This window comes from Primulina huaijiensis, chromosome 3, assembly GCF_012295235.1.
Source record: "Primulina huaijiensis isolate GDHJ02 chromosome 3, ASM1229523v2, whole genome shotgun sequence".
In the NCBI taxonomy this organism is placed as follows: Eukaryota; Viridiplantae; Streptophyta; class Magnoliopsida; order Lamiales; family Gesneriaceae; genus Primulina; species Primulina huaijiensis.
The window spans coordinates 23,499,183-23,521,859 of record NC_133308.1 but is presented as its reverse complement, the minus strand read 5'-3'; the positions used below and the strand labels follow the sequence as shown (position 1 = coordinate 23,521,859).

The window sequence follows — 22,677 nt, the reverse complement described above, 5'->3', positions numbered from 1 at the left end:
AAGCTTTACACACATTATGAACGAAATCATCCCATGAATTTGAATCTCGCATCAAGTTGTATATATGTATCTATATTTAATTTTTTTATTTAGGATTGATACACATCGATCTAAGTATAATCTCATATAAGTAGGGATGTAATCGAGTCGAGTCGAACAGAACTCTTGAATGTTAAAGCTTGACTCGTTTATAATCGAGCCGAGCTCGAACTTTATTTAACGAATATATTCATGGCTCACGAGCATATTCAAACTTTTATCGAGCCTAAACGAGTTTAATAAATATGAAGTATACATTTAAATCTTCATTAAATTCATTAAAAAGTAAATTATATATTTAGAGAAAAATATAACATTTTTATTAAAATTCGCAAATGTATTATAATAATAATAGATTTTTCTATAAATTTAAGAAGTAATGTGCAAAATCAATAAATCAAATATCAAAACTATTATTTTTTTCTTCTAAAAGATGACTCATGAACTTACAAACGAACATGTTCACGACCTAACGAGTCGAATATTGTGAAGTTATGCTCAAACGAGTTTTTATCGAATTGAGCTCCGAATAGCTCACAAACGATTTGGTTCATATACATCAAAAAGGTGCAAATTAACCAAACATTCAATTAAGGAGACTGACTATTTCACCTTCTGATAAATAACCCAGATTTAACATAAATCCAATCTTAAATAACTTAAAACCTAATCCTTCAAAACAAAGATACCAGAAATAGGAATTATCTTAAAGAAAATTTCAATACCAGAAAGAGATAAGTTAGAATGATTTTGTGAATGGAAACTAAATAAGCTGGAACAATTTTAAATAAATAATTTTGTAACTTATTTAATTAAAGTTAAAGGATTAGTTCCATCATAGTAACTACAACGGGTCGTATTTGTTAATAATGATGCACTATTTATGTAAGTTTTCTAAAATTTTAGCAAATAATTTTATATTCTTAATAATACTTTCATATAAAAATATTCATAATAATTAGTAATCTGATCAACATTATTTGACGTGAATAATAAAACATTAATTGATTATATTTTCTTGTTTCATCCAAGTTCGACTCATCTTTTACAATGAATATAATTATAAATCATTATGATATATGGATTTTCATCTATATATTATTCAATCTTCATTAATTCATATCACGAGTCAAACGGTTACTGAATATTTTTTTGTAATACTAAAATTTCTAGAGATTAATATTTATTAATTTTATACATTATGATTTTTTTGTATTTAAAATATGATTATTTTGTAAATAATTATGGAAATTTTTTAATAGAAAGGGCTTACGGAAAGTGTTTAAGCAGCTACCCTCCTCCTTGAAGCTGGGCTGTTGCAGAGTAGATATCAATGGTGCGGAACAGGGCATGGCGAATCATCCCAAGACCTCTGTTGGAGACCATCCTCAACAACCACATGCAGCATCACCGAGTGCCTCAGCCCCTCATCCTTCACGGCCCTCGTGGGGTCGGCAAAACCACGCTGATCCTGGAACGTAAGTCACAAACAAGCCCTTCTCTATCGATTTGTGTACATTTATTTACTTGAATTTTGATGAATGAGAAGGGCTTCTTTTATTATTATGGGATTCTGTGAAAGAGGGTGAAAATCGCGAGAGGTGTATCCGGGCGCTGGTAATGGGTGTTTTCTGAAGTTTTTTCGTTTTTTGTGGGGGTTTCTGGTGATATGAGGACTCTGATCAGAAGCCATTTCAATGACTAATTTGTTGCTTGTTTCTTCTTTCAACTTTGCTGAACTTTGGTTTTGGATATGACACCGGGAGAAACAGATAAAAATTAAATTTCTGCCTTTCGGAGAATATTTTTAACTCTGCCAAGGTTAGAGCAATGATTCTTAACGAAATGTAGGTTAATAATGATGAAGGTATTGAATAAAAGAAATTATCAATAATATGTATCTGAAATTTTAAAAAGTAATAATGAATTTCATCACTCAATTATATATATTCCTGAAGTTTGGGAGAATTACAGCAGTCATATGAAGATTTCACTGAGTTATGATTGATCATAATAAAATAGTACAATCTGTTCATTTTGGCTACCAATTGCAGAAGATCAAGGCTAATGTGTTAATGGGTTTGTGTAACTTGAATGGTGGACGAACAATGAATTCCTGGTATGATATATTATCATATTTCCCATGCTGCATACTTCAAGTACTTTGTAAGGTCATAAATATGGCACCTCCTACCATGGGAAATAATCCATAGAATTAATGTTGATTGGTACTGTTCCTTCTAATCATTATACATTTTGGTGTCTTTGACAGGTCTGCTTGATAAATGGAACACAAGCCCTCACATTACTGGCTATATCGACTTTGCGGAGTCAGTTGAAGATCACCATCCAAAGCAAGGTCAATCATTTCCATGGACCTCATGGTCCATTTGTCCAGCACCTAAACTTGTAACATTGAAGGCTCAGCTTGAAAACTGTCTGGAATCCATGACTCAAAAGGCCATTAAGCTTGGGACCATCAGCTCCCAGCAAATATTCACCATTCTCACAAAATGGCACAGTCCAACCACTGCCCTCAATCGAATTTTGAATCTCAAAGGTGATGCTGTTAATTACAGAGTGGCTGTAAGAAACAAGAACAGGGTTACTACATCACATTTGTGGGATAGTGCAGTTTTTAAATTATCTGCTGGACTTAGTGAGCAGGAGATGAATGGGGACTTTGATGCTTCCATGAATGTGGAGGAGGGATCATATTACAAGGAGGCGATGGCTGCATTGAAGTTGGCGAAAGAGGTTATCAAGGCTCAAGCAAAGTGGAGGGTGAATGCAATTCGAGATTTGAACAGTAAGGGTGGGTTTTCACGGTCGTTAGCGAATTCAGCCACTGATTGGCCTTGTTTATTGCTGGAGTTATTGTCTTTAGCTGCTGAAATGGACTATTTTCAGGTAATTAGCAGAAAATTCCAGATTTTGATTTCATGAATTGACTCGTTGTATCAGTTGTGTTTTCCATTGCGTAAGCAAGTTTGCGTCCAAAACGAACAAGAAAGGGCAGAGGAGATTGCCTGCAAAGGTTAATTTCAATGTTATTTGTTAAAAAAAGCCTTGTATCAATGAAACTGTGAATTAGAAGTCTTTTGACTCTGATTCATTTGATCGGATTGTACATTTTCTTGAGAAATAATTGGTTCCCGTTCAGAAATCAGTATATGATTTTTATACTCGAAGTATTATCTTCCAATTTATTGGAGTCTAGGCACCTCTTAGAAGTGGGTGTTTGCCATGAATGGTTGAAATGAGACTCACATGCTTAAGTGGATTCTAAATTATGAAACCATCGAGCAGTGACACTTTTGTATGATTGTTATGAGTGAAGTTGCGTAGTGTTTTGTTGCTCTGCCCCTTTCTTTTCATTCTCATTCTTCTCTCTTTCGTTTTTTTGGATATTGTGAAATTAAGTAGCCAAAGCTGGTGATAAATAACATCGAGGTTCTGAAGAATGCTGTTGTAATGGATGATGCAACAATATGTGGATCCATGTACCATGATAGTTTGATTTGGAGAATTATAGCTTTGGGTGCAAATGAGACATGTCTTCCGGTTCTTTTTGTATCATCTGATAGGTAATTATTCTATTCCTTTGCTGTTTGAACTTGAAGTATTGCTTGACACATCTCAATCAGATACATTTTCTTTTGACATTTTTTGTTCTCTGTATTTTGTCGTCCCTGTTAGGAAGATTCTTCGAACATATTATTGTTCAATGCTATAGTGCTTTTAATGCAGATTGTTTTGGTGGTATGCTTTAATAAAATGACGGAAATTTCTTTCCAGTGCTTGTTAGTTACTATTCAGAAATATTAAGAATGATAATTAATCTATATATTCTGTCTTACTGCACCAATATACTGGATTTTTTAGTATTCTCTTTCTGTATGAACCATTTTGTAGGAAAAATGTGATTTTGGTTGTCTGAGGTGAAATAACTACAAGAAGAAAATTGAAGGTCTCTCATGTAACCAGGCTTATAGGTTTCCTACATCAGAATGCTGATCATAATTTATAATGGCGTCTTAAGGCATTAAATCAGTAGTTTGACACTTGATTTCCTGTTCATTGCCGTTAAAACTCTATACACTCAATTCAGAACTTCCAAGATTGTTTAGTGTGTATAATGGTAAGGATCCATGCTAACTCCCGTACCTGGCATAGGTGGCATTATGAATGTAACTACATGCAACGCAAATGCGCATATTATGTATATGCATTTTTGTGTCCGCGCTTGGAATGTAGCAACTGAAAGCCCCAAATATTCTCGTTTGACTTAATACTGAAATAATCTCCCCATTTAGCTACTCTGGTGCTCAGATAGACAGTGATTACTTACTTTTCTATGCTAACAGTTTTGTTGGAGACACGACCTGAGATGTAAAAGTAGAGTCCCCAGTTGCCTAATTGATGGATGTTTATTTGGTGAAGCATTAAAAGACAGATTCACCTAAAGTAATTGATTAGCTGCGCTGTCCAAACATCATCACGTTGATGATCTTTTATACTCGCCTTTTGGAGAGTAATGAATGATTCAGACCTATGGATGAAATCAGGATTGATTTTTATTGAGTTTTTTAATGAAGAAAACTTTATTTTAATGCATAGGAAGATATATAATCCTTGACGACCAAGGTTCTCACTTACAGATTTTGGAGGTATAGGTATGTAGAAAATCCCCCTCAGCATAATATTTTGAAGATCCAGTCATCAAAGACTTACCAGTTCCAATGCCCCAAGATATGATACAGAAAAAATCTTCATAGATGTAGGCATAACTGAAGCAAACAAGCAATCATGTAAGTGTTGAGAATATAAGAAGTGCATATGCGGTTCCGTTCCTAATTGCCCCGACATAATTTACAGAATATACATGAGTTAATGAGATAAACTTCTTAATATGTGGAGAACTGAAGGAAAGTATATCCGAGGCATGTGAAATGTCACAAAGTCATAGAAATGGCTTTTTTGTTTAGGAAACTAGAAAATAAGAGCACTATAGATACAGACGGTACTGGCAAAATATATGGTTGAGGCAAGATTATCTCCTTCATCCAAGTTTCCTCCCAAAAGCGAAAGACCAAATTTTACCTACCTGAAGACATAACCATGTAGGGCAAGGAATGTGTGGGTAAATATGTACTGATTTTCTTATGCTAGAGAATTCAGAAGCCAAAAACAAGGGAACAGCCAGTGTCCCGTCAATAAATGATGTTAGCTTCCAACTTTTGCAATTCAAGACACCGTAATGTTTCCCTTTCTAACAAACTACAAAACCAACACTCTCTTCAATTCTTTTTCATGCCTTTCTGAAAATGATTCTTCTTCTTGAAATGATATTTCGTGTAATGATTGGTCTCATGTTGAATGCTGCAAAATCTATATTTTTATGCGTTGTGCATTTACCTCATTCCAATAAATTTAGCTTGGTATCAAAAGCAGTTTTATGGGACCTGTTCCTTTTCTGTTTTTCTATTGCATGATATTCATTCCATGTGATTCACGTGTTAAAATGACGATTGAGGCATACATTATGATAGAATATATCTTGTGCCATTCTGTTCTATTTCTGCTAACTTGTATTTCTGCTAACGTGCTGGTGATTAGCTGTGTGCAGTTTGGAATTTAAGGTTTTTCTAAAAACTCTTTCATTTAAGTTGGACATTTTTCAATTCATGTCTGTGTTCAGGATAATGTTGGGAATCCATTTCGATTTGTTTGAGTCACAAAATTTTGATAAACCTGGTATTTGTTTTATTGTGATTTAGTTGGAATGATTTTCCCATCGTTTGATTTACTCAAGATATTCTCACTTGTTAAAAGAGCTAATGATTGGACTCTGAACCAAGAGAAAAATGAAAGAGTTGCAGTACTTCGAGTCATTGATTTGAAATGTATGCCTAAAGATCAAACCATGTAATTTTTTTGCGTTCTCACTTTCTTTTCACTCTCTTCGCACTTAATTTCTTTGTGTGCTCTCTTTCTTTTCACTATTTAAATTCAACAAAAACAATGCTGAATGAGATCCTCATCCACAAATTGAGAAACCCCATCCATCCATCTGTTAATAATTGTAACTGAATTTCTACTTTGATTTATATATAAGAATATGGATACTCTGCCATTCCATTTCTTTTGTCTAATCAAGATTTTTTTCCTTCTTCCGAAGAATTCTTTGTACATTGTTGTCATTCTTGATAATAAGATTTGTAAAATAATTTGACAGCTACTATTCATATCGGGCCTTTATGGAATTTGGATATCCAGATGTTTTCATCTCACGGGAGGTAACCTTCACTTCATCCCACCCCTCTCTCTTTGTATTTTTTTTTTGTTTTGTTTTTGTTTTTGTTTTTGTTTTTGTTCTCACTATTATATTAGGTTTCTAAAATAAAACTGCTCGGTTGAAATTTTGTATCAATTGAGTGGCTTTATGAAATTTTGTTTGTTTCATTTCTGTGGTTTTATGATTTATGATATAATTAACCTGGGAATTCACATGTTGATGCAGTTGAAAACTTACGTGGTTTAATGCAGATTCCTTCAGCATATAAGAAAACACGAATTTAATCAAAAAAAGCAATTATCTACAAATTGAGTAGAAAACTTACATTACGACCTGTATGAACAGAATGAACATAATGAAAAAGAGTAGAAAACTTATGGCATGGTGTGACAATGCTTATTGGGGTGAAAATATGTCTCTCGATTTTTTTATTATTTAGACTAATATGGTTTCGAAGCTAAAATGAGTAAATAAAATTTTAGGGAAAATATTTTCAAAATGCTCGAGGCTGATGTAAGTAGATTATTGTACCACTTCTCATGTATTCAGTAATTGCAAGTTCTTTATACATTTTGGCAATGCCAATTGAAGTAACAGGTCTTCGGTGACCAGTGTATATTTACTTTTTAAGTTGGAGTGGATATATAACTAGACAACAGTGAGCAATGAGTACTTTGCACATTGGCATATTTTTTGTCCCGAGGTTACTAGTTTTCTTCAATTTGAGAGAAAAATCGTGAGTGTGGTTTTATTTACAAAAAATATGAGACACGAAAGCATCTTGAGTGTTAAACTAATTGAGATAGGTAATACTATTGTTACAAGTACAACAGTCACTCATCCCAATTCTAGTTGCTTAATTCAAATATATTTGGGTTTTAAATGAGAGTTAAACTGGAGTTTTAATCATCCCTTTTCCCTTTAAAAGTAGCTGCTGGCCTATGGGGGTCGGTGATGGAAACAGCACAAATTTTGAGTAGTACTTTTGAAAAAGAAAATAGTCATTTTAGAAAGTGGAAGATTTTATATGTTGACGTATTAAATTAAAAGCGAAGCGTCTTATTTAAGATACGTTTTACTGTAGATATTTATTTGGCTCTTTTTGACAACATTAATTTTTTTGTGTAAATACGGTTTTTAAAGTAGCTGTCTAATTTGAATTATTTGGGCGTGTGCCACATTAATTTCAGGCATTTGAATGGAGTCGAGCAGCAGCAAAAATGCATATGGTCGGCGACTATTTTAGTCAGTCTGAGGTATAACTCAATGAAGAATATGACGCTTAAAGTAAATATGATGTACCATTGCATGATAAGTGATGTCCCATACTCTTAGTTAAGATTCTTTTTTTACTTGCTCATTGTCGGATGCCTGCCCTTTATTTGGCCAGCTGCTTAATTGTATTAATTCCTTTAGATTGTTTTATCTCGTGTTTGAAGAGTTGTCATTTCATATAAAAATCGAACTTTTGGACTAATTAGTTTTGGCAAGTGGTTTTGTTTCTGTAGTAAGAAATTTAATCGAAATGGTTTGCAAGTACTAGTACTAGTTTCTTAACATAAAAAACCAGACTGTAAAATCATGAAGGCACCAGAATTATGTAGCATCTAGGTATTTTTTACTTGAGTGGCTTATTAGGGTAAATTCTTGAAAAAAAATTTGGATAGTTGCTGGAGAAAGTGGAAACGTCAATTTTCGCCCCATTAATTATATTTAGAAAGAAGATACAAATTGATTTGGTTGATTGTATGCAGATACCATTCTTGACTTTTGTCAATATGATATATTAGTTCCTTTATCCATGAACCAAACCAGGTCTTAGATGCAGACCTTCAACAGCCTTAAATTTGGGCAAGCCTTAAATAGTTGAAATGTGCAAACATATTCGTCAATGATGCCCAACTGGCAACCATACATACACTTTACACCCCAGCACATTCTTAAATACATGCTGCATAGGCTCTGACATATTTACTAGTGATTTGGGCTGGCGTATATATATTTACATTTCTTATTCAACTTACAGTTGGATTTAGTTGTTGAGGTACTCGGGACACATCCACGGCATCTTTTTGAGGTTTATGCGCTCAAGCTATCCGATTATTACCATACGTAAGTATTGTCGATGGATCTTATGCTCTCTCTCTCTCCCTCGCTCTGTGGATGTCTTCTTTTGAGTTCCCTCGTCTACTGCCTTTTCTTCACTATCCGATTACCTCATCATGTTGTTTTCTGTCACCCTTGAATTTGTCTGAAAGATAATCTTTGTTGTGGCCTTTTTGTTTGCTAAATCATCCAAGGGATTGCTATAATGGCTCTGATTCGGGTTTTCTAGAATGTCTATTGAGGTTTGAGATGTTATTAAACTAGTGGTTGAATATTGAACGGATCTTTCCTGAAATCTTGAAAAATATAAAAGATAATTTCTACTTTTTGTGCACACAGTTGCTGATAACATTTTACCTTTTACATGTCATGGCAAATGAGTATACTCTTTTAATGACAGGCTGATGAGTGACAAGGGAAGCACATTTGAAGACCTCGTGGATGTATATTTGGCTTATTTACAGGTGGATACCTAATAAACATAATTTTTATTTCCATTTTTTTCTTTTTTTTCTTCTTTTGATTCTCGTTACGTTAATTTTTCATCATTTTTTGAGTATTGCAATGTTGCTTGCCTCTACCTGGATATGATTTTCTTATATCAATTGCTACAAATTATGAATAAATGAAACATAAATCGAGAAAATATACACTGGGTGGTTACATTGTTATGGTAATTCTTGGGTGTCACCATGATTATGATTAGATAGACTTATGGTAAAATACTCTCATTCCCTCAATTTTCAAAATTTTCACGAACACCAAATATATGTTTTCTTGACTCATGTGTCAGTAATTCTTTTATTTTATGAAGAAAATTGTGAAGAATTTGTTAGAAGGTGGGAAAAAAATGAAAATGTATTGTAAAATAAATTTTTAATGAACTTTTTGTGTCTTTTTCTGCCAACCTAACTTGTGTATTACAGGTAAATGTGGTTAATCCTGCGATGCATAAAGCTTTGCTGCACCTGGAAAAGTTTGCTGTTGATGCAAAAAGTGGAAAAATCCCGAAAGATAAATTGCGATTTGGTGCACCATGGAGGCATCCCCCCAAAACTGGAAATCTCAGTTCATGGGCCAAAGTTCAGTTGATGGACTTTGTTCAATCTCTAGTTAATGCAGAGTTTGGGGTATTTAGATCTTTTGAATTTGTGATGCTGCTTGCTTTCAACTATGAAATTACATATTGCAATTTTTTTGCATTTGATATTGCATTTCCATAGGATGTTAAATAGTTACTGCATCCATATAAGCATTGACTCAAATCACAAAACCTTCTTCAGTCAGTGCTAGCTTTTAAAGAAATGGACATCAACTTGGTTCAATTAGATTTATCTTTTCTTTCCGTTTGAAATTTTTTCTTCACAAATGCAGGTTAACTATCTTGCAGATTGCAGCCTTGAGATATTTGATGATCCCTCTGCTGTTGCGATGCTGGAGGTACTGTAGCTCGATTGATTTACCTTTGCTTAGGCAGTACACCGTCTTCTACTCTTCTTACTCTTGTGTTTGTAGGTTTGGCTGATTAATGGCCTTTTTCCTGTGTTGCAGAAATTTTTTTTTATGTTTAGGATTAATGAAGATATATTTGTGAGGTTTATATATTAGCGTATAAAAGTCGTTCGCCGACAGCTAAAACCTGTTGCTTGACATATGTGCCTGTATATTGTTTATCAACAATGCAGAAAACCATAGGTTGTTACTTTCTAGTGCTCTCTCTTAAACTTCCTGCACTCTTGAGACTTTTTTTACTGAAAATTAGAAAAAAGAAAAAAATACAGAAAGATTGAATGAGGTAAATTTGCAAAAGCAGCGTGGAGAAAGGGAAAATGGAGACTGTGAAAATAAATTGTGGATACTGATCCTTATATTGGACTCGTTTATACAGAAATGTAATACGCTTGATTCAATTCAAGCTGTGTGACAGGTGTTAATGGAATTTTTCTGTTCTTAGGTCGGTTTACTGTACGCCCAGCGAGATCCATCCTTCATTCGTCCAGTTTCCCGTGGTATTGAGAGATGCCTTGTTAGATGGTAAGAAATGTTGAAATTAGTTAAGAAGGTGAAGGGAACTGTGTACTGACATTGGGTAAGTGCTGCAGGATGGTTCAAGAACGCATGAGCCTGAGCTTCAAGAATAAGTTCCAGTACCACTGGCAGCGCAGTATACGAGGCCGTAGCTATAGGCATCTGCTGTTACAAGTTGGATACAAGTAGTGGATGATGGGTACGTGCAAAACCTTTCAGTTGTTTTTGGTTTGTTTGGCATGTATGTGGTTCAAACAAGACGTGCAAAATCTTTTGCCACCCATGAAAAGCCCTATGATGTGTGCTAACTGCTTTTGCTTGGTGAATTCAGAAAAGGTGTGAATAGAAAATGCATGTAATTTACAAAGCTGTCAATCATTGTCTCTCATTTCTTGTTTGAACATTTGAGCTTTATTTTGCCATTCCTTGAGATTGTGTGTTAGCTTTTAGCGAAAAAAGCAGGAGTGTTCTTCCAAAGTTCTGCAACTCCCTTTGGTAATCGTCAGTATACCTAAATTTGATCCAAAGCCATGATATTAGTCTTTCATTTTCAATTGACTGCATATGGAATTTATGTTGCTTCAATTTTAATTTTTAATTTTATTCATTTTTAACCACAACATGGATCTATAACTTCCATTTTTACCTGAACTTGGAGCGTTCATTAACTTCCTGTAAATTATGCATCTGTCCTCATCTAATGATTTCGATCTCGCAGTTTTTGTAACCCAAAATCACAGAACTGTGTCTGGTACTTCAAGTTCTTGGCTCACGTCCTGGTCTTTGTTTCAGTCTGTACAAGCCAGATACTTCCATCGCTTCCTTGTTGATTTCTGCAAAATAGCAGCATTATAAATGACTAGTATCAAACTGTCAGAGCTGCATTGATGTTATAGAATTGACATAAAGTCTATGTAACATGCTGACTTATTTTTTGGCACTAATTTGAGCAATTTACTCAAATATGCTAAGAAGAAACCACTGAGATACACAGCATATTTATATGTCAAAGATTCAGAAGCATTCACGTGGAAAATGTATTTGTATTTATTTTGTTCGATCAGTTGGGAGGTGGTATAGAAGCTCTACATTATAGACTTGTATGTAATAACTTCAAGGGCTTGTTTGTGCCATTTGTCCCGGTTCTGTTTCATACACTCATTCAATATACAAGTTTTTATTAAAGTTCACATTTTAAAATCACATAATTTGGTCTAAATTAAACTATTTTGATTTTGTTTTTAACTTGGGTTAGAATTCAAATATATCACATCACATCCATATTCTGTACATTCAAAATGGGGTCAACCACTTTATCTATGGTGCGTTGGCACGAATATTTCATGCGAAGGAGATGCTTGGATTTGAATCCACAATGATCCCATGTAATCGGAAAACAAAGGAACCACATGCCTCTTTGCCTAATAAAATCCAATAAATCACCAGCCCAATTAAAATGTATTGGTGGTTTGTACTTTGTAATATTTAAAATATTCTGTTTAATTAATTTTTTACGAGTAGGTCTTTTTGAGACGGTCTCACGAATCTTTATCTGTGAGACGGGTCAATTCTACCGATATTCACAATAAAAAAGTAATACTCTTAGTATAAAAAACAATATTTTTTCATAGATGACTCAAATAAGAGATATGTATCACAAAATACGATCAGTGAGATCGTCTCACACAAATATTTGTCTTTTTTAAATAAAAACACTTGAAGAAAAGAGAAAATTTTCATTTGCAAAAATCAAATTTCATATTTTGCTTTTAAATATCTTTAATATATATTTTCTATTATTAAGTGTGAAATATTTAGAATAATTATTTTAGAGAACATCAAATTATTTATTTTCATAATTACATTTCTTACCCTACNCTTTAATATATATTTTCTATTATTAAGTGTGAAATATTTAGAATAACTATTTTAGAGGACATCAAATTATTTATTTTCATAATTACATTTCTTATCCTACTAAAAACATCCTCAAGTTACCTCATATTTTACNTAATAGTGTTTTATTATGAGGCTGATTGTTTATACCTTTTTAGAATCGTATATTCTTAAAAACTTAAGTAATTTCAGAAAGCAGAAAAAATTTGGGACCAAAAGTGGAACAGTTGATGATGCACGAGTAAGAAGAAATTCGAGAACATTGAAAAGCTACACAGAAAGGCATCAGAAGATCATACGTCAATGGCAGGTGTAATCAACACTTGTTTTTTCTCCAGACCTCCATTACAAATCACTTCCAACAAGAACAAGTCGAAATTTACATCACGTTTCATCAAATTTCCCTGTATGTTTTGTAAATTTTCCGGGAATGAAACTGAATCAAATCAACCAAGCCGAATGGTGCCAAGAATCACCTCTAAGAACAAAATGGAGGACTATAATACGGCCATGAAGAGAATGATGAGGAACCCATATGAATATCATCATGATCTTGGTCAGGTTTTCTTTTTTGCTTGCTTAACTATTTATTGGGTCCATGAAGTTGTTTTTATTGGGATTTGAAAAATCTTTACTGGGATTGTGTGACTTTCTTTTCTGAAGTTCAGATAATTTGTGCTCTGCGATGTTCTTGAAGTTCTATAAAATGCTCTCTTGGGGAGTAAATTGCGCTCGTAGGGATGTGAAAATAAGATTTGGTAACTCAAATTTAAGTGAAAGAAGCTTAAACAATGTATGTTCATTATTGAAGCTATTTGGATATCCATTTATGAAATCTTGAATCAACAGTAATATCTACGTATTCATGAATTTATCGATTTTATGGAATGAGATTAGTTTACCCTTTTGTCTCATGGAAAGTATGAAGAAAAAATGCCGAAATATATGCATCAATCAGGCGTATCAAACATTTTGGAGTAGGGGTTGTTAACTTCAATTTGTAAAGAATATTTTCCTCCAACTTAAAGTTTGTAACCATAAGCAGCCTGGCTTTTCGAATAATGATTTGATTGATAATTACCTTTTAAATCACTGTATCACGTGGGCAGATTTTGATTGTTTATATTTATCATGTCTATGGAAAAGAAACTGGAGAGTACATTTTTTTTGCAAGGTTCTGCATCTGGTTCAGTTTATGGCAACTGCCAGTTGTTAGAATGTAATGGGATTTAGTTTTGCTAATATTTGATAATATTGAGGTTTAGCATGGTATCTGACAAGAAGTGTAGCATCAGGCATGAACTATACATTGATAACTGATGATGTTATCGTCGGGTCACAACCTCAGAAAGCTGAGGACATCGATCATTTGAAAGAAGAACAAAAGGTGGGATACATTCTCAACTTGCAACAAGACGAAGACATTCAGTACTGGGGAATTGACCTGCAATCTATCATAGAACGAAGCACGAAACTTGGAATTCGTCACATGAGAAGGCCTGTAAGCTAATCTTGTTTGTTGTTATCATATGCACTTGACATGAGTTTTCTATCATATGTTCTTTAATTATTAAATTTATGTCTAGGAATCAGAATCTGTCATATTGAAATGGAATTAGTTTTAATTTAGAGATTAACTAAAGCAACTCATATTATATTTGCAGGCAAAAGATTTTGATCCAGAGTCATTGAGACTTGGATTACCCGAAGCCGTTTCCTTGTTGGAGGGGGCGATTTCAGAAGGAAACGGCAGAGTATATGTACACTGTACTGCTGGTTTGGGGAGGGCACCAGCTGTTGCCATTGCTTACATGTATTGGTTCTGCGATATGAATGTGAGACACGTTTTTTAATATTCTTCTTTTTGCAGTGTAGAAATCATTCAAGCTCATGAAAAATCATTGTTTTGTGAAGATGGTACATTTTTGTGCAGTTGAATACAGCTTATGATACACTTACCTCGAAGAGACCTTGTGGACCAAAGAAAAGAGCTATTCGTGGAGCAACATATGATTTGGCTAAAAATGATCCTTCCAAGGAACCCTTTGAGAGTTTGCCAGAATTTGCATTTGAAGATATAGCAGACTGGGAAAGAAAGCTAATCCAAGACCGTGTGCGTGCCCTTCGTGTAACTTGACTACTATGGCGAGACTTTTTCTGTAAGCTTGGTATCCATTCAAGATTTCAGTACCATACCGGATGGAACAATCTTAGTTGTATAACTTGTATTTTAGAATTTCAGTTGTACGAATACCAGCAGTTTAGCCATATGAATTACATTTCATCTTAAATTTGTCTCTTTACAATACATGTTGGTTAGAGATCATAGAATGTGCCATGAAAAGCGAAGATTATGCTCAATCCCAACAAAGAACTATCTACATGACTTTGTAAGGTGCTGAAAGCTTTCTTTATAACGCTGGTATCCACATATGGGTTCAAAGAAACAGCAAAATGGTTCGGCAAACGAGCATTGATACTGGGAAACGGTACTGTGCACATGGCTAGCACAAGGGGATAGAACTCTATCTATTGATTGACGAAGAGTCGGTATATTTATTTTTCAAATAAAAGATGGTTCATCATTATTTCCATGTCAGATAATGATTAGGTATAGGAGAGTGTGCATATTTTTATTTATTTATCTGTTTTTCTAATAAAAAGATAACACACGTCAGTATCCCGTGTGAGATGATGGTTAGGAGAATCTCTGCAGAATTTTCTAGTTGTCAAATTTGGAACAATCATTTTGTTTTTAGAGGGAGTAACTTTGAATAATATGACAGCTTGAATATTATTTTCAAATCGATTGTCAATCCTCAAATGGGTTGTCCTTTGTTCATGAGTTCTCTCTTAAAAGTTTGAAAATAGGCAAACAAGAAAGAAAGTCCAATAAATCTAGAGATCTTAGGGTCGATCGGTCCGTTCACCGTCCTAACAATATCCATGATCTGGTAGACCAGGACCATAATAAATTAATATCAGAGCAAATTGTCGTGGGATTTACATTCTTTGCTTCAACAACTGGAGGCATTTATTAAAGTGTACTTGAATTTGAAGACTGCTATGGTTAGCACAGGCTTTGCCACTTTGGAAACGAACAATGGGCGACTTCGTCAGTTCATCTAAGACTGTCGTATGAGAGAGTGTCTAAGGCATTCAGGCGTTGTTCATACTCATATTCAGTTTCTTTAGGACAAACCAAGCATTTTGAAATCGATATACTGTATCAACTCCCGCCAAAAACTGGTTGAAAAAGTTTAACCAAGGGGTTGTTAAAACAACCTTTTGAAGTTTTGAGTTGTGTGTGTGAGTGGACGACAAACAAGAAGAATCTTCCATGAAATGGAATGATACTATTTATGGGAACGCTCTAACATTGACTTCAATTATCATAATATTATGTGCAGTTTACAACATGAACAACTAGCAGCCACACCCAGGATCAGCAGTTGAAATTTTTTGCAGCAATCTCCTCTTTTGAGGAATTTTTACTTGATCAAGAAATCTACAAACATAATCTTTATGATGGTTCTGGTGGTGGAGACGCCCTGTATTTAGCTAGTCTTGTTTGCCGGCGCCCTAAGTGGTATGCTGTCACTATCCATATACAACACGCCTAATAAAAGAGGCATAAGTAAGCATGAAATCTTTTCTAACTTGAAAAATTAGAAGGGCAATGCAATTTATAAGTAGTTATAAATTGACGTATAAACCTATACATACAGGCAATGCATAGAGAGAGACGGTGGAGACTTTGCCATGTAGTGTTGTGAAAAGCAGCTTATACATTCCAGCAGCAGTGGCATCTCCCAGCCTTTGAACAATCACATCAATGCATACCTATAATTTCATGTTCACCGTGACTTATGTATCAAACATATCTGTCCACTACATAGGGATAACAAATATACAAGATAGAAATGAAACATGAGAATTGAGTTTTAAAATATTTGAATTGCACTTTTGCGATAATGACTTAATATTAATCAAATAGACAGATAGAGATGAGAACAAGGTTACACTCAATCAGAAAATTGATATCGGAGTAAACGTCACAGTTTTAAATTTGTTTGGAGCTTTCCTTGGGTGGATTGTTTAATTTTTGTAAGTAAAAGTTACTAGAAGCCATGCCACACTAACACAGATGGATATCACAACCTATGCCCAATGTGCAAGTTAAGGCATCCTTTGTTGAAGAGAGGAGCATAGAGGAATGATGTATCTTATCTAACGACTTGAAAAAACATCATCACATACAATCCAAAATCTATTTTGGAATCTATTAAATGGAAATAGAACAAATCATTTGTACATGAGCCAAGACTGAATCCTATTTTTGTCTTGCATTTCCCTTTTTTTTCCCTGTCCTAATGTTCAACTATATGCTTAACACACGGCACACCAAGGGTTGGGGCATCATGGTTAAGACACGTTTCATTGAAGGGTTGTGTCTCATATTTGTGTCAAGGCACAGGATTGAGCCTTGAACCTAGGTGCATTCCTTGTGGGCTTCTACTAACGATGGTATAAGCAGCAAGTATTCTAATTAGCATCTGTTACACAGAGGTTGAAACGTGGCATTTGAATAACTATTTGATTTAACAAAAGAGCATGTGCTCAATGAGAAAGGAGCATATATGATCTTCAAGTTTTGAGGATGGGGAATGATCTTGATAGTCGTAAATCATTTTTATATTACTAATTACTGAATAATTACCTTCATTCATTTAATTTCTATGCACTGCAATCCGTAGCAGTTTTTACCATGAATAAAAATGTAGTCACAAAAATAAGAACGGCAAATTTTTTCCCCACCTTTGCCTTATACTTCTCATCCTGTGAAACAACTGTAAAAAGAAGTTCCCTTCCCGGCCTAGTAACAACATATGTAACCACCTGAAGCAAAAGTTTAATTTGCATGAAACAGTTACTTCAATCCGCTTGCCTCTTATTACATGAGAACAAAACTAAGTTAAGGATTCAAACACTTTTTTTACTGGTCAGCTGGAAATATTTGAATGAAAAAAAGTAAAGCCACCTTCCGTGAGGTTTCAGAGATGGCAACCGCAACCCATGATGGCCACACAGCTAAAGCAATTAGATTCATGAAGCCAACAACTGGTGAAGAACAAATAGCTGTGGTGACCCCAGCAACGGTAAGGATGCGGCCCTGTAACAGACACAACTAAATATACTCAAAGACCTTAAGTGGACAAATGAAAGCAAATAACACAGAAGGAATTGAGTAAAATAGAGCGAAAGTTCCGGCATAAATCCATCTCAATATAAGTCAGGAAATAAGATGCAAAGGGTTTCAGCTGCTAAAAACATTCTTATGCCCAAAAACATTAAATTCTGAATCTATCCACACCGTTAAAGTAAGTTGCCCAGCAAGGATAAAAACTGCAATGAAGCTATTGATTTGTGCTAACAATCGCCTCCTACCAACAGGAGTCGTCACGGCACTGGCAATGACAGTTACTTTCTGCAGTCACATAAGAAGTCTAAATAAGTAACCAACAAAGATATCAATAACCGGAATGACAACTCAATTTTGTATCTTTAACAATTATAGTAATTAGAATACTTGAAGATGTGTGTATATATTCACATAACCAGGAAAAACCAAATTCACTTCATACTAAGAAACACCTAATTACTGGCCATACCACATGAAATCTGAAAAGGAGGCTCCAGTTATTTTGGTTAATTGTGTGAGATAAATCAAAGTGCAGCTGATTCAATATATGTGACCATACAAAATATAGAAACCTCTCAAAGACCATGCCAAAACAAATAAATAAAATGTCCAAAGTCATTGTTTCCTCACCTGGAAATAGAAGAAAGACGAGACTACTGCACTTAGCCACAGGAATAATGCAACTTGTAATAAATAAGATGATGATAATATAAGTTGAAGTCCCTCTAATATAGGCCAGATTTGAGGTCTCGTCGCAGAATTGGAAGATCTAGGGGAAGAAGCTTTAAAATTAGATTCGCTTTGATCTTTGTTCTCACTCATGTCATCGGTATCAGCATTTCTGCAAGCCACGACAATTAAAGCAAAGAATTAGAACTTTCGAAGATGTTAAAATGATGCTGTGACTCAAGATAACTTTTAATAGTCTGAATATATTATTTTCCTCCCAGCTAAACCAGACCATAATATCTCTCTTTTCCTATTATTTGATTCTTATTTCCACAACATTAAGAATGTCTAAATTGGTTTCAAAATAAATCATTCTTTCACAGTAAATGTAACTTACTGAAACAAATGTATATCGTTTCAACTCCTATTTAAGTCTGAGAAATATGAAATTATTAATTTGAACAGAAACTTCTTATATTATTTTAAACATTTTATATAATGAAGGGATGGCCAATCTGTATCAAGTTTATATCCAATCAGACATACAATATTAAGTTTGTTATCGACACTCATATCCCGAAAAAGTAAGTATTCAACCAGCCTTTCCATATCGATCAAGAGCACAGAGACAGTGGCATGAACTTCTGTCTCAAGGCATTCTTTCAGAAACTTCATGTTTATACCTTGTAGACTTGTAGTAATTCAATGGACCTAATTTACAAAGCTTAATGTTATCGAAAATAAACCAACGTGTAATTTGGAAGAGAAGCTTCATTCATATCTGAGATAGTTTAAGTGTAAATAAGCTGAAAGCCAACCATATGCATTGAGGATGAAAGAAATAAAAAATTCGTCCATTTGATATGCACATGTTCAATTCAGTGACTGAAATTTTTGTTACCTTAGAAGGAACAAAAATGAAAGAACAAAAAGAAGTCTCCCAATAATACAAGTGGAGAGCCATACAAGAACGAGATAAAAGAAAAAAAATTGATTTGGATCTATGTTCTTCGCCAAATGCATGTGTGGAGCAAGTAATTATAAGATATTCTGTTTAGCAGAAATCCTCAGAAACTGACTTCCTCAAACTGATTGCATGCAGGAAAAGTAGTATCGCAAAATAACGACAGACAGCATTTTTCAGCCTCTTATGTAAATCAATATGTAATCCTTTGACTATCTTTGATGAGATACAGACATTGATAAGCCCTCTTTTTTGTCCACAATTCTTTTATCTAGTTTGAGTGGTACAGATGATAGGGGACTACAAGGAATTTAAGCATCAACACTTGATTTTAGCTCAAATCTTTTGAGACATTATTTTAGCCTTTACCAAATCAGGAATTTGTCAGCAGGGTCCCCAGTGACATGACACATCCCACAAAAACGAGACATGTTATTCATTCAACAAAGAGAACACAAGTGAATATTACCTTATTGTGGCTTGTAACAAATCTTCCGATTGGCTGGGGAAATACTATATTGAAGAAAATATTTCAATTTATCATAAGTAATGAACAATAAGATAAAGAAAAATAACCGGATGGGAATGAGCTCTTCTGGATTCTGGGAAATGTGCTTGTCAATTCCTTTTGAAGACTGCGCAGCTAATTCCAACAAAAGTGCAGCAAAAAGGAGCAGATCTAAAAACAAATTAAAGTCACAAGAAATTGGAGAGGAAACAAAGAAATGAGAGAAGGTACAAATGATGAGACATACATGGGCCTAACCAAGCCATTCCAGTGGCAAACAGTGAACCAAACAGCTGCCCCAGCGTAGCACCAGCACCAATAAATCCAAACAATCTTGAACCTGACTGAATTCGAGTGAGTTAATAGTGTACAAAATAAAGTGTCCTAATAGTACAAGATTAAACGAGCATAAAGACCAGGCACCTATGTGAAACATAGAAGTCATGCCAACACTTTCAGAGCTCTAACTTTCACTTAATATTTGAACATAACTATCTTAACACTTCATTAATCGTTAGATTGGATTAAATAGAAAATACAAATATATGGCTGGTAGCATACAGACCTCACTATCCATCACATCGATTATTCTTGCCCAAGTTGAAGAGATAGTAATAAGATTAAGCAGAGCAACCTGTAGAAATCAAGAGAGAGAGGAAAATCAGTCTCGGGGGATAACTTGTATATGTAATATACGAGGAGAAAATTTAACTTGTATCACTTCAATTTTAACGAAAAAAGCTAGTAATGGTTTACCCAGAGGAACAAGAAAATCCTCACAGTGATGTAAAACCATCCCTGTCTTTCCCAGCTAGCAGAACTAGCTGGAAAGCTTTCGGTGAGTGTAACCTTCAACTCCTCCTTTATGGTCGAGTTCACCAGAAGCATTCCCTACAAAACAGGTAATCCAAAATGATTCCACGAGAGATATCATAAAACCCAACAGCTGAAATGTCAAGTATCAGATAATGTGTTGAACTCTTGCCTTGAAACTGAATGGTGAGCTTCCAGGAGTAGAAAAAAGCCATAGAATGAAGAATACAACAAGAGACAAGCTAAAAAATCGGTGTATCAAGACCAAGGCCTGAAGCAAACAGAATTTCCAAAGTCGGTAACAACCCAATTCGATAAATGGAGGAATAAGAAGTCAATAAAACCAAAGGACTATTACATGTCACAGATTATTGATTTTTTCATTTCTAAAAACTTACTTTGAGTGAAGGTTTTTGCTCTGTTCCTAATCCAAGATTTTGACATCCAAATGCTTTAAAGGAGAGAAAAGAATGACTTCGAAAACTATTATGTCGAGTTAAGAACAGTATCATTTTAATTGTTGCATTTAAATAGTGAATAGAGAATAGAATTTCAGATCCTAGACCAAGCAAACAATCCCAAAGGCCTTAATATGAACACCCTTCGACAGTCAAATCACACGTAGCAGCAACAAGTTCTGATTTTGCATCATGGAAGAAAAAAAAAGCTTTAAAGTCCATCAATCCAAAATGACATAAAAGCAGAAACTTTTATATCACAACATTAAATAAACTGAATCAAGTCCTGCTAATTCCATTTTCAATTCATTAATTCACACCTTTCCTTTGGAAAGATTGGGCAATGAAAAAATGAGAGTTGAAACCGGGGCGGCAACCAGAGTGAGAAGCAAAGACCCAACAAAAAGTCCTGGAAGATTCCCTATTCCTAATGAAATCGCCCCTTCATCGCGTAATGGAAGAACCACAAAATACGCACTCAAAATCTGCACAATCAAACTAAAAATTAGCAACATGACAACAGAATCAATCGTAAACAATTCAAGACAAAAGGAAGCTCACAAAGAAGAAAGAAGAGGTAGAATAGATCAACGCCGAGGTTTCGTGGGGATGAACTGTAACGAACCATGAAACGATCGGCTCAATTCGAGCTTTGTCAATGAACATTGATCGTATTTAGGAATTTTCAGAAAATGGGGAAATTGAAATTCAAGAAATCTTGGAGGAAGAAGAAGAATGAATGAATGAGAATTGAAATGTTTATTTACATTTGATCCTTGCGCTAATTGTTTTCTTTTGTTTTGCAATTATGAAATATTATAAAAACTAAATATAAATTAGGTTTTAATATAAAATATAATTTTATATATAATACATGTTTATGTGATTATATCATAGTAATTGGTTTGTTCAAAGTAAACATTTGAGTTTCATATTTATTATGTCGTGTTTTTTAATCATAAAATTTGTTATAATTAAATCTCGATTTCAAAATATCGTCAAATTTAAGATTTTTAATGTTATAAAAAAATTAGTATGATACAAAACTAGTGTAGTTATTATAAGAAGTGTTCTAAAAAACCTACTTAAGCTTCGTTTAAACGCGTTTAAACTTGAAGCTCGGCAAAAACGCTCCATTTCGGATAAAGCGAAAAAAAGCGGTCGAATTAAGCATAATTAAAGTGCTTAATTAAACGTGCTTAAGCACAATTAATTGCATGTATTTATTTTTTAATTTTTTTTATTTTGAAGGTGTGTCTTTTTATTTTAAAATAATAAATTAGATTTATAATTTAGATGCTTATTTTTTAATTTTAATTATGATTAAGCGTCTCTAATAATGATTTGACAAATATTTAATATTTTTAATGTGTTCTAGTTGAAAAACAAGTATAGATTGTAATTTTGATATTTTTATGATTTTATAAATATGAGAATTAATGCATCAGACTTAAATTTATCATATTTATGTATTATTTTATCTATTTATTGGTTTAAAATAATTACAATTACAGTAAAGATAAAAATACGATTTTTCACGCTTAAGCCTGTGCTAATCTCGCTTAAGCTTGAAAAGCTTGGAGCTCGACATCCACGCTTCGGAACGCTTCACGCTTTTTAGAACCTTGAGTGTTAGGTTAATAATATTGATAAAAGTTAGATTTTAAACAATATTTGATTCGTGATTGAAAATTT

General features: G+C 34.0%; 3 protein-coding genes across 6 annotated transcripts; 2 read left to right on the top strand and 1 right to left on the bottom strand.

The window, feature by feature from the left end:
- Window positions 1-1,301: 1,301 nt before the first annotated feature.
- LOC140973865 (uncharacterized) lies at window positions 1,302-11,521 on the top strand. Its single transcript, XM_073436965.1, has 12 exons — window positions 1,302-1,517; window positions 2,312-2,949; window positions 3,466-3,626; window positions 6,278-6,338; window positions 7,528-7,593; window positions 8,364-8,449; window positions 8,844-8,907; window positions 9,370-9,573; window positions 9,818-9,883; window positions 10,398-10,477; window positions 10,546-10,670; window positions 11,190-11,521. The coding sequence occupies exons 1-11, from the start codon at window positions 1,373-1,375 to the stop codon at window positions 10,658-10,660; spliced, it is 1,686 nt and encodes a 561-aa protein (XP_073293066.1). The 5' UTR covers window positions 1,302-1,372; the 3' UTR covers window positions 10,661-10,670; window positions 11,190-11,521.
- Window positions 11,522-12,544: 1,023 nt separating this feature from the next.
- On the top strand, window positions 12,545-14,679 carry LOC140973864 (phosphoglucan phosphatase LSF2, chloroplastic). Of its 2 annotated transcripts, none has more exons than XM_073436964.1 (4): window positions 12,545-12,928; window positions 13,716-13,868; window positions 14,032-14,202; window positions 14,301-14,679. In XM_073436964.1, exons 1-4 carry the CDS (start codon window positions 12,671-12,673, stop codon window positions 14,502-14,504), a joined length of 786 nt encoding a protein of 261 aa, XP_073293065.1. In that variant the 5' UTR covers window positions 12,545-12,670; the 3' UTR covers window positions 14,505-14,679. The 2 variants fall into 2 exon arrangements, with proteins under 2 accessions (XP_073293065.1, XP_073293064.1); XM_073436963.1 differs by having other exon boundaries at window positions 12,547-12,923; window positions 13,663-13,868; window positions 14,301-14,674.
- Window positions 14,680-15,708: 1,029 nt separating this feature from the next.
- Window positions 15,709-21,770, bottom strand: LOC140973863 (uncharacterized). 3 transcript variants are annotated; one of them, XM_073436959.1, is made up of 13 exons: window positions 21,544-21,770; window positions 21,303-21,467; window positions 20,697-20,795; window positions 20,468-20,602; window positions 20,277-20,345; window positions 19,959-20,055; window positions 19,780-19,882; window positions 18,201-18,411; window positions 17,742-17,855; window positions 17,409-17,540; window positions 17,186-17,266; window positions 16,094-16,210; window positions 15,709-15,986 (listed from the first exon to the last, which is right to left on the bottom strand). In XM_073436959.1, the coding sequence occupies exons 1-13, from the start codon at window positions 21,646-21,648 to the stop codon at window positions 15,891-15,893; spliced, it is 1,524 nt and encodes a 507-aa protein (XP_073293060.1). In that variant the 5' UTR covers window positions 21,649-21,770; the 3' UTR covers window positions 15,709-15,890. The 3 variants fall into 3 exon arrangements, with proteins under 3 accessions (XP_073293060.1, XP_073293061.1, XP_073293063.1); XM_073436960.1 differs by having other exon boundaries at window positions 19,780-19,846; XM_073436962.1 differs by lacking the exon at window positions 21,544-21,770 and having other exon boundaries at window positions 20,923-21,467.
- Between the last annotated feature and the right edge of the window lie 907 nt (window positions 21,771-22,677).

What these genes read in the sequence shown, in the direction of transcription:
- LOC140973865 (XM_073436965.1), top strand. Translation starts at nt 1,373, where the DNA reads ATGGTGCGGAACAGGGCATGGCGAATCATCCCAAGACCTCTGTTGGAG. An exon ending in ATGTTTTCATCTCACGGGAG is followed by an intron (nt 6,339 to 7,527) that starts GTAACCTTCACT and finishes CATTAATTTCAG; the next exon opens with GCATTTGAATGGAGTCGAGC. An exon ending in TATATTTGGCTTATTTACAG is followed by an intron (nt 8,908 to 9,369) that starts GTGGATACCTAA and finishes TGTGTATTACAG; the next exon opens with GTAAATGTGGTTAATCCTGC.
- LOC140973863 (XM_073436959.1), bottom strand. Translation starts at nt 21,648, where the DNA reads ATGTTCATTGACAAAGCTCGAATTGAGCCGATCGTTTCATGGTTCGTT. An exon ending in CCAATCTTTCCAAAGGAAAG is followed by an intron (nt 20,796 to 21,302) that starts GTGTGAATTAAT and finishes TGTTTGCTTCAG; the next exon opens with GCCTTGGTCTTGATACACCG. An exon ending in GAAGAGCTCATTCCCATCCG is followed by an intron (nt 18,412 to 19,779) that starts GTTATTTTTCTT and finishes CGTGGCTTGCAG; the next exon opens with AAATGCTGATACCGATGACA.
- LOC140973864 (XM_073436963.1), top strand. Translation starts at nt 12,671, where the DNA reads ATGGCAGGTGTAATCAACACTTGTTTTTTCTCCAGACCTCCATTACAA. An exon ending in TTCGTCACATGAGAAGGCCT is followed by an intron (nt 13,869 to 14,031) that starts GTAAGCTAATCT and finishes TTATATTTGCAG; the next exon opens with GCAAAAGATTTTGATCCAGA. An exon ending in ATTGGTTCTGCGATATGAAT is followed by an intron (nt 14,203 to 14,300) that starts GTGAGACACGTT and finishes ATTTTTGTGCAG; the next exon opens with TTGAATACAGCTTATGATAC.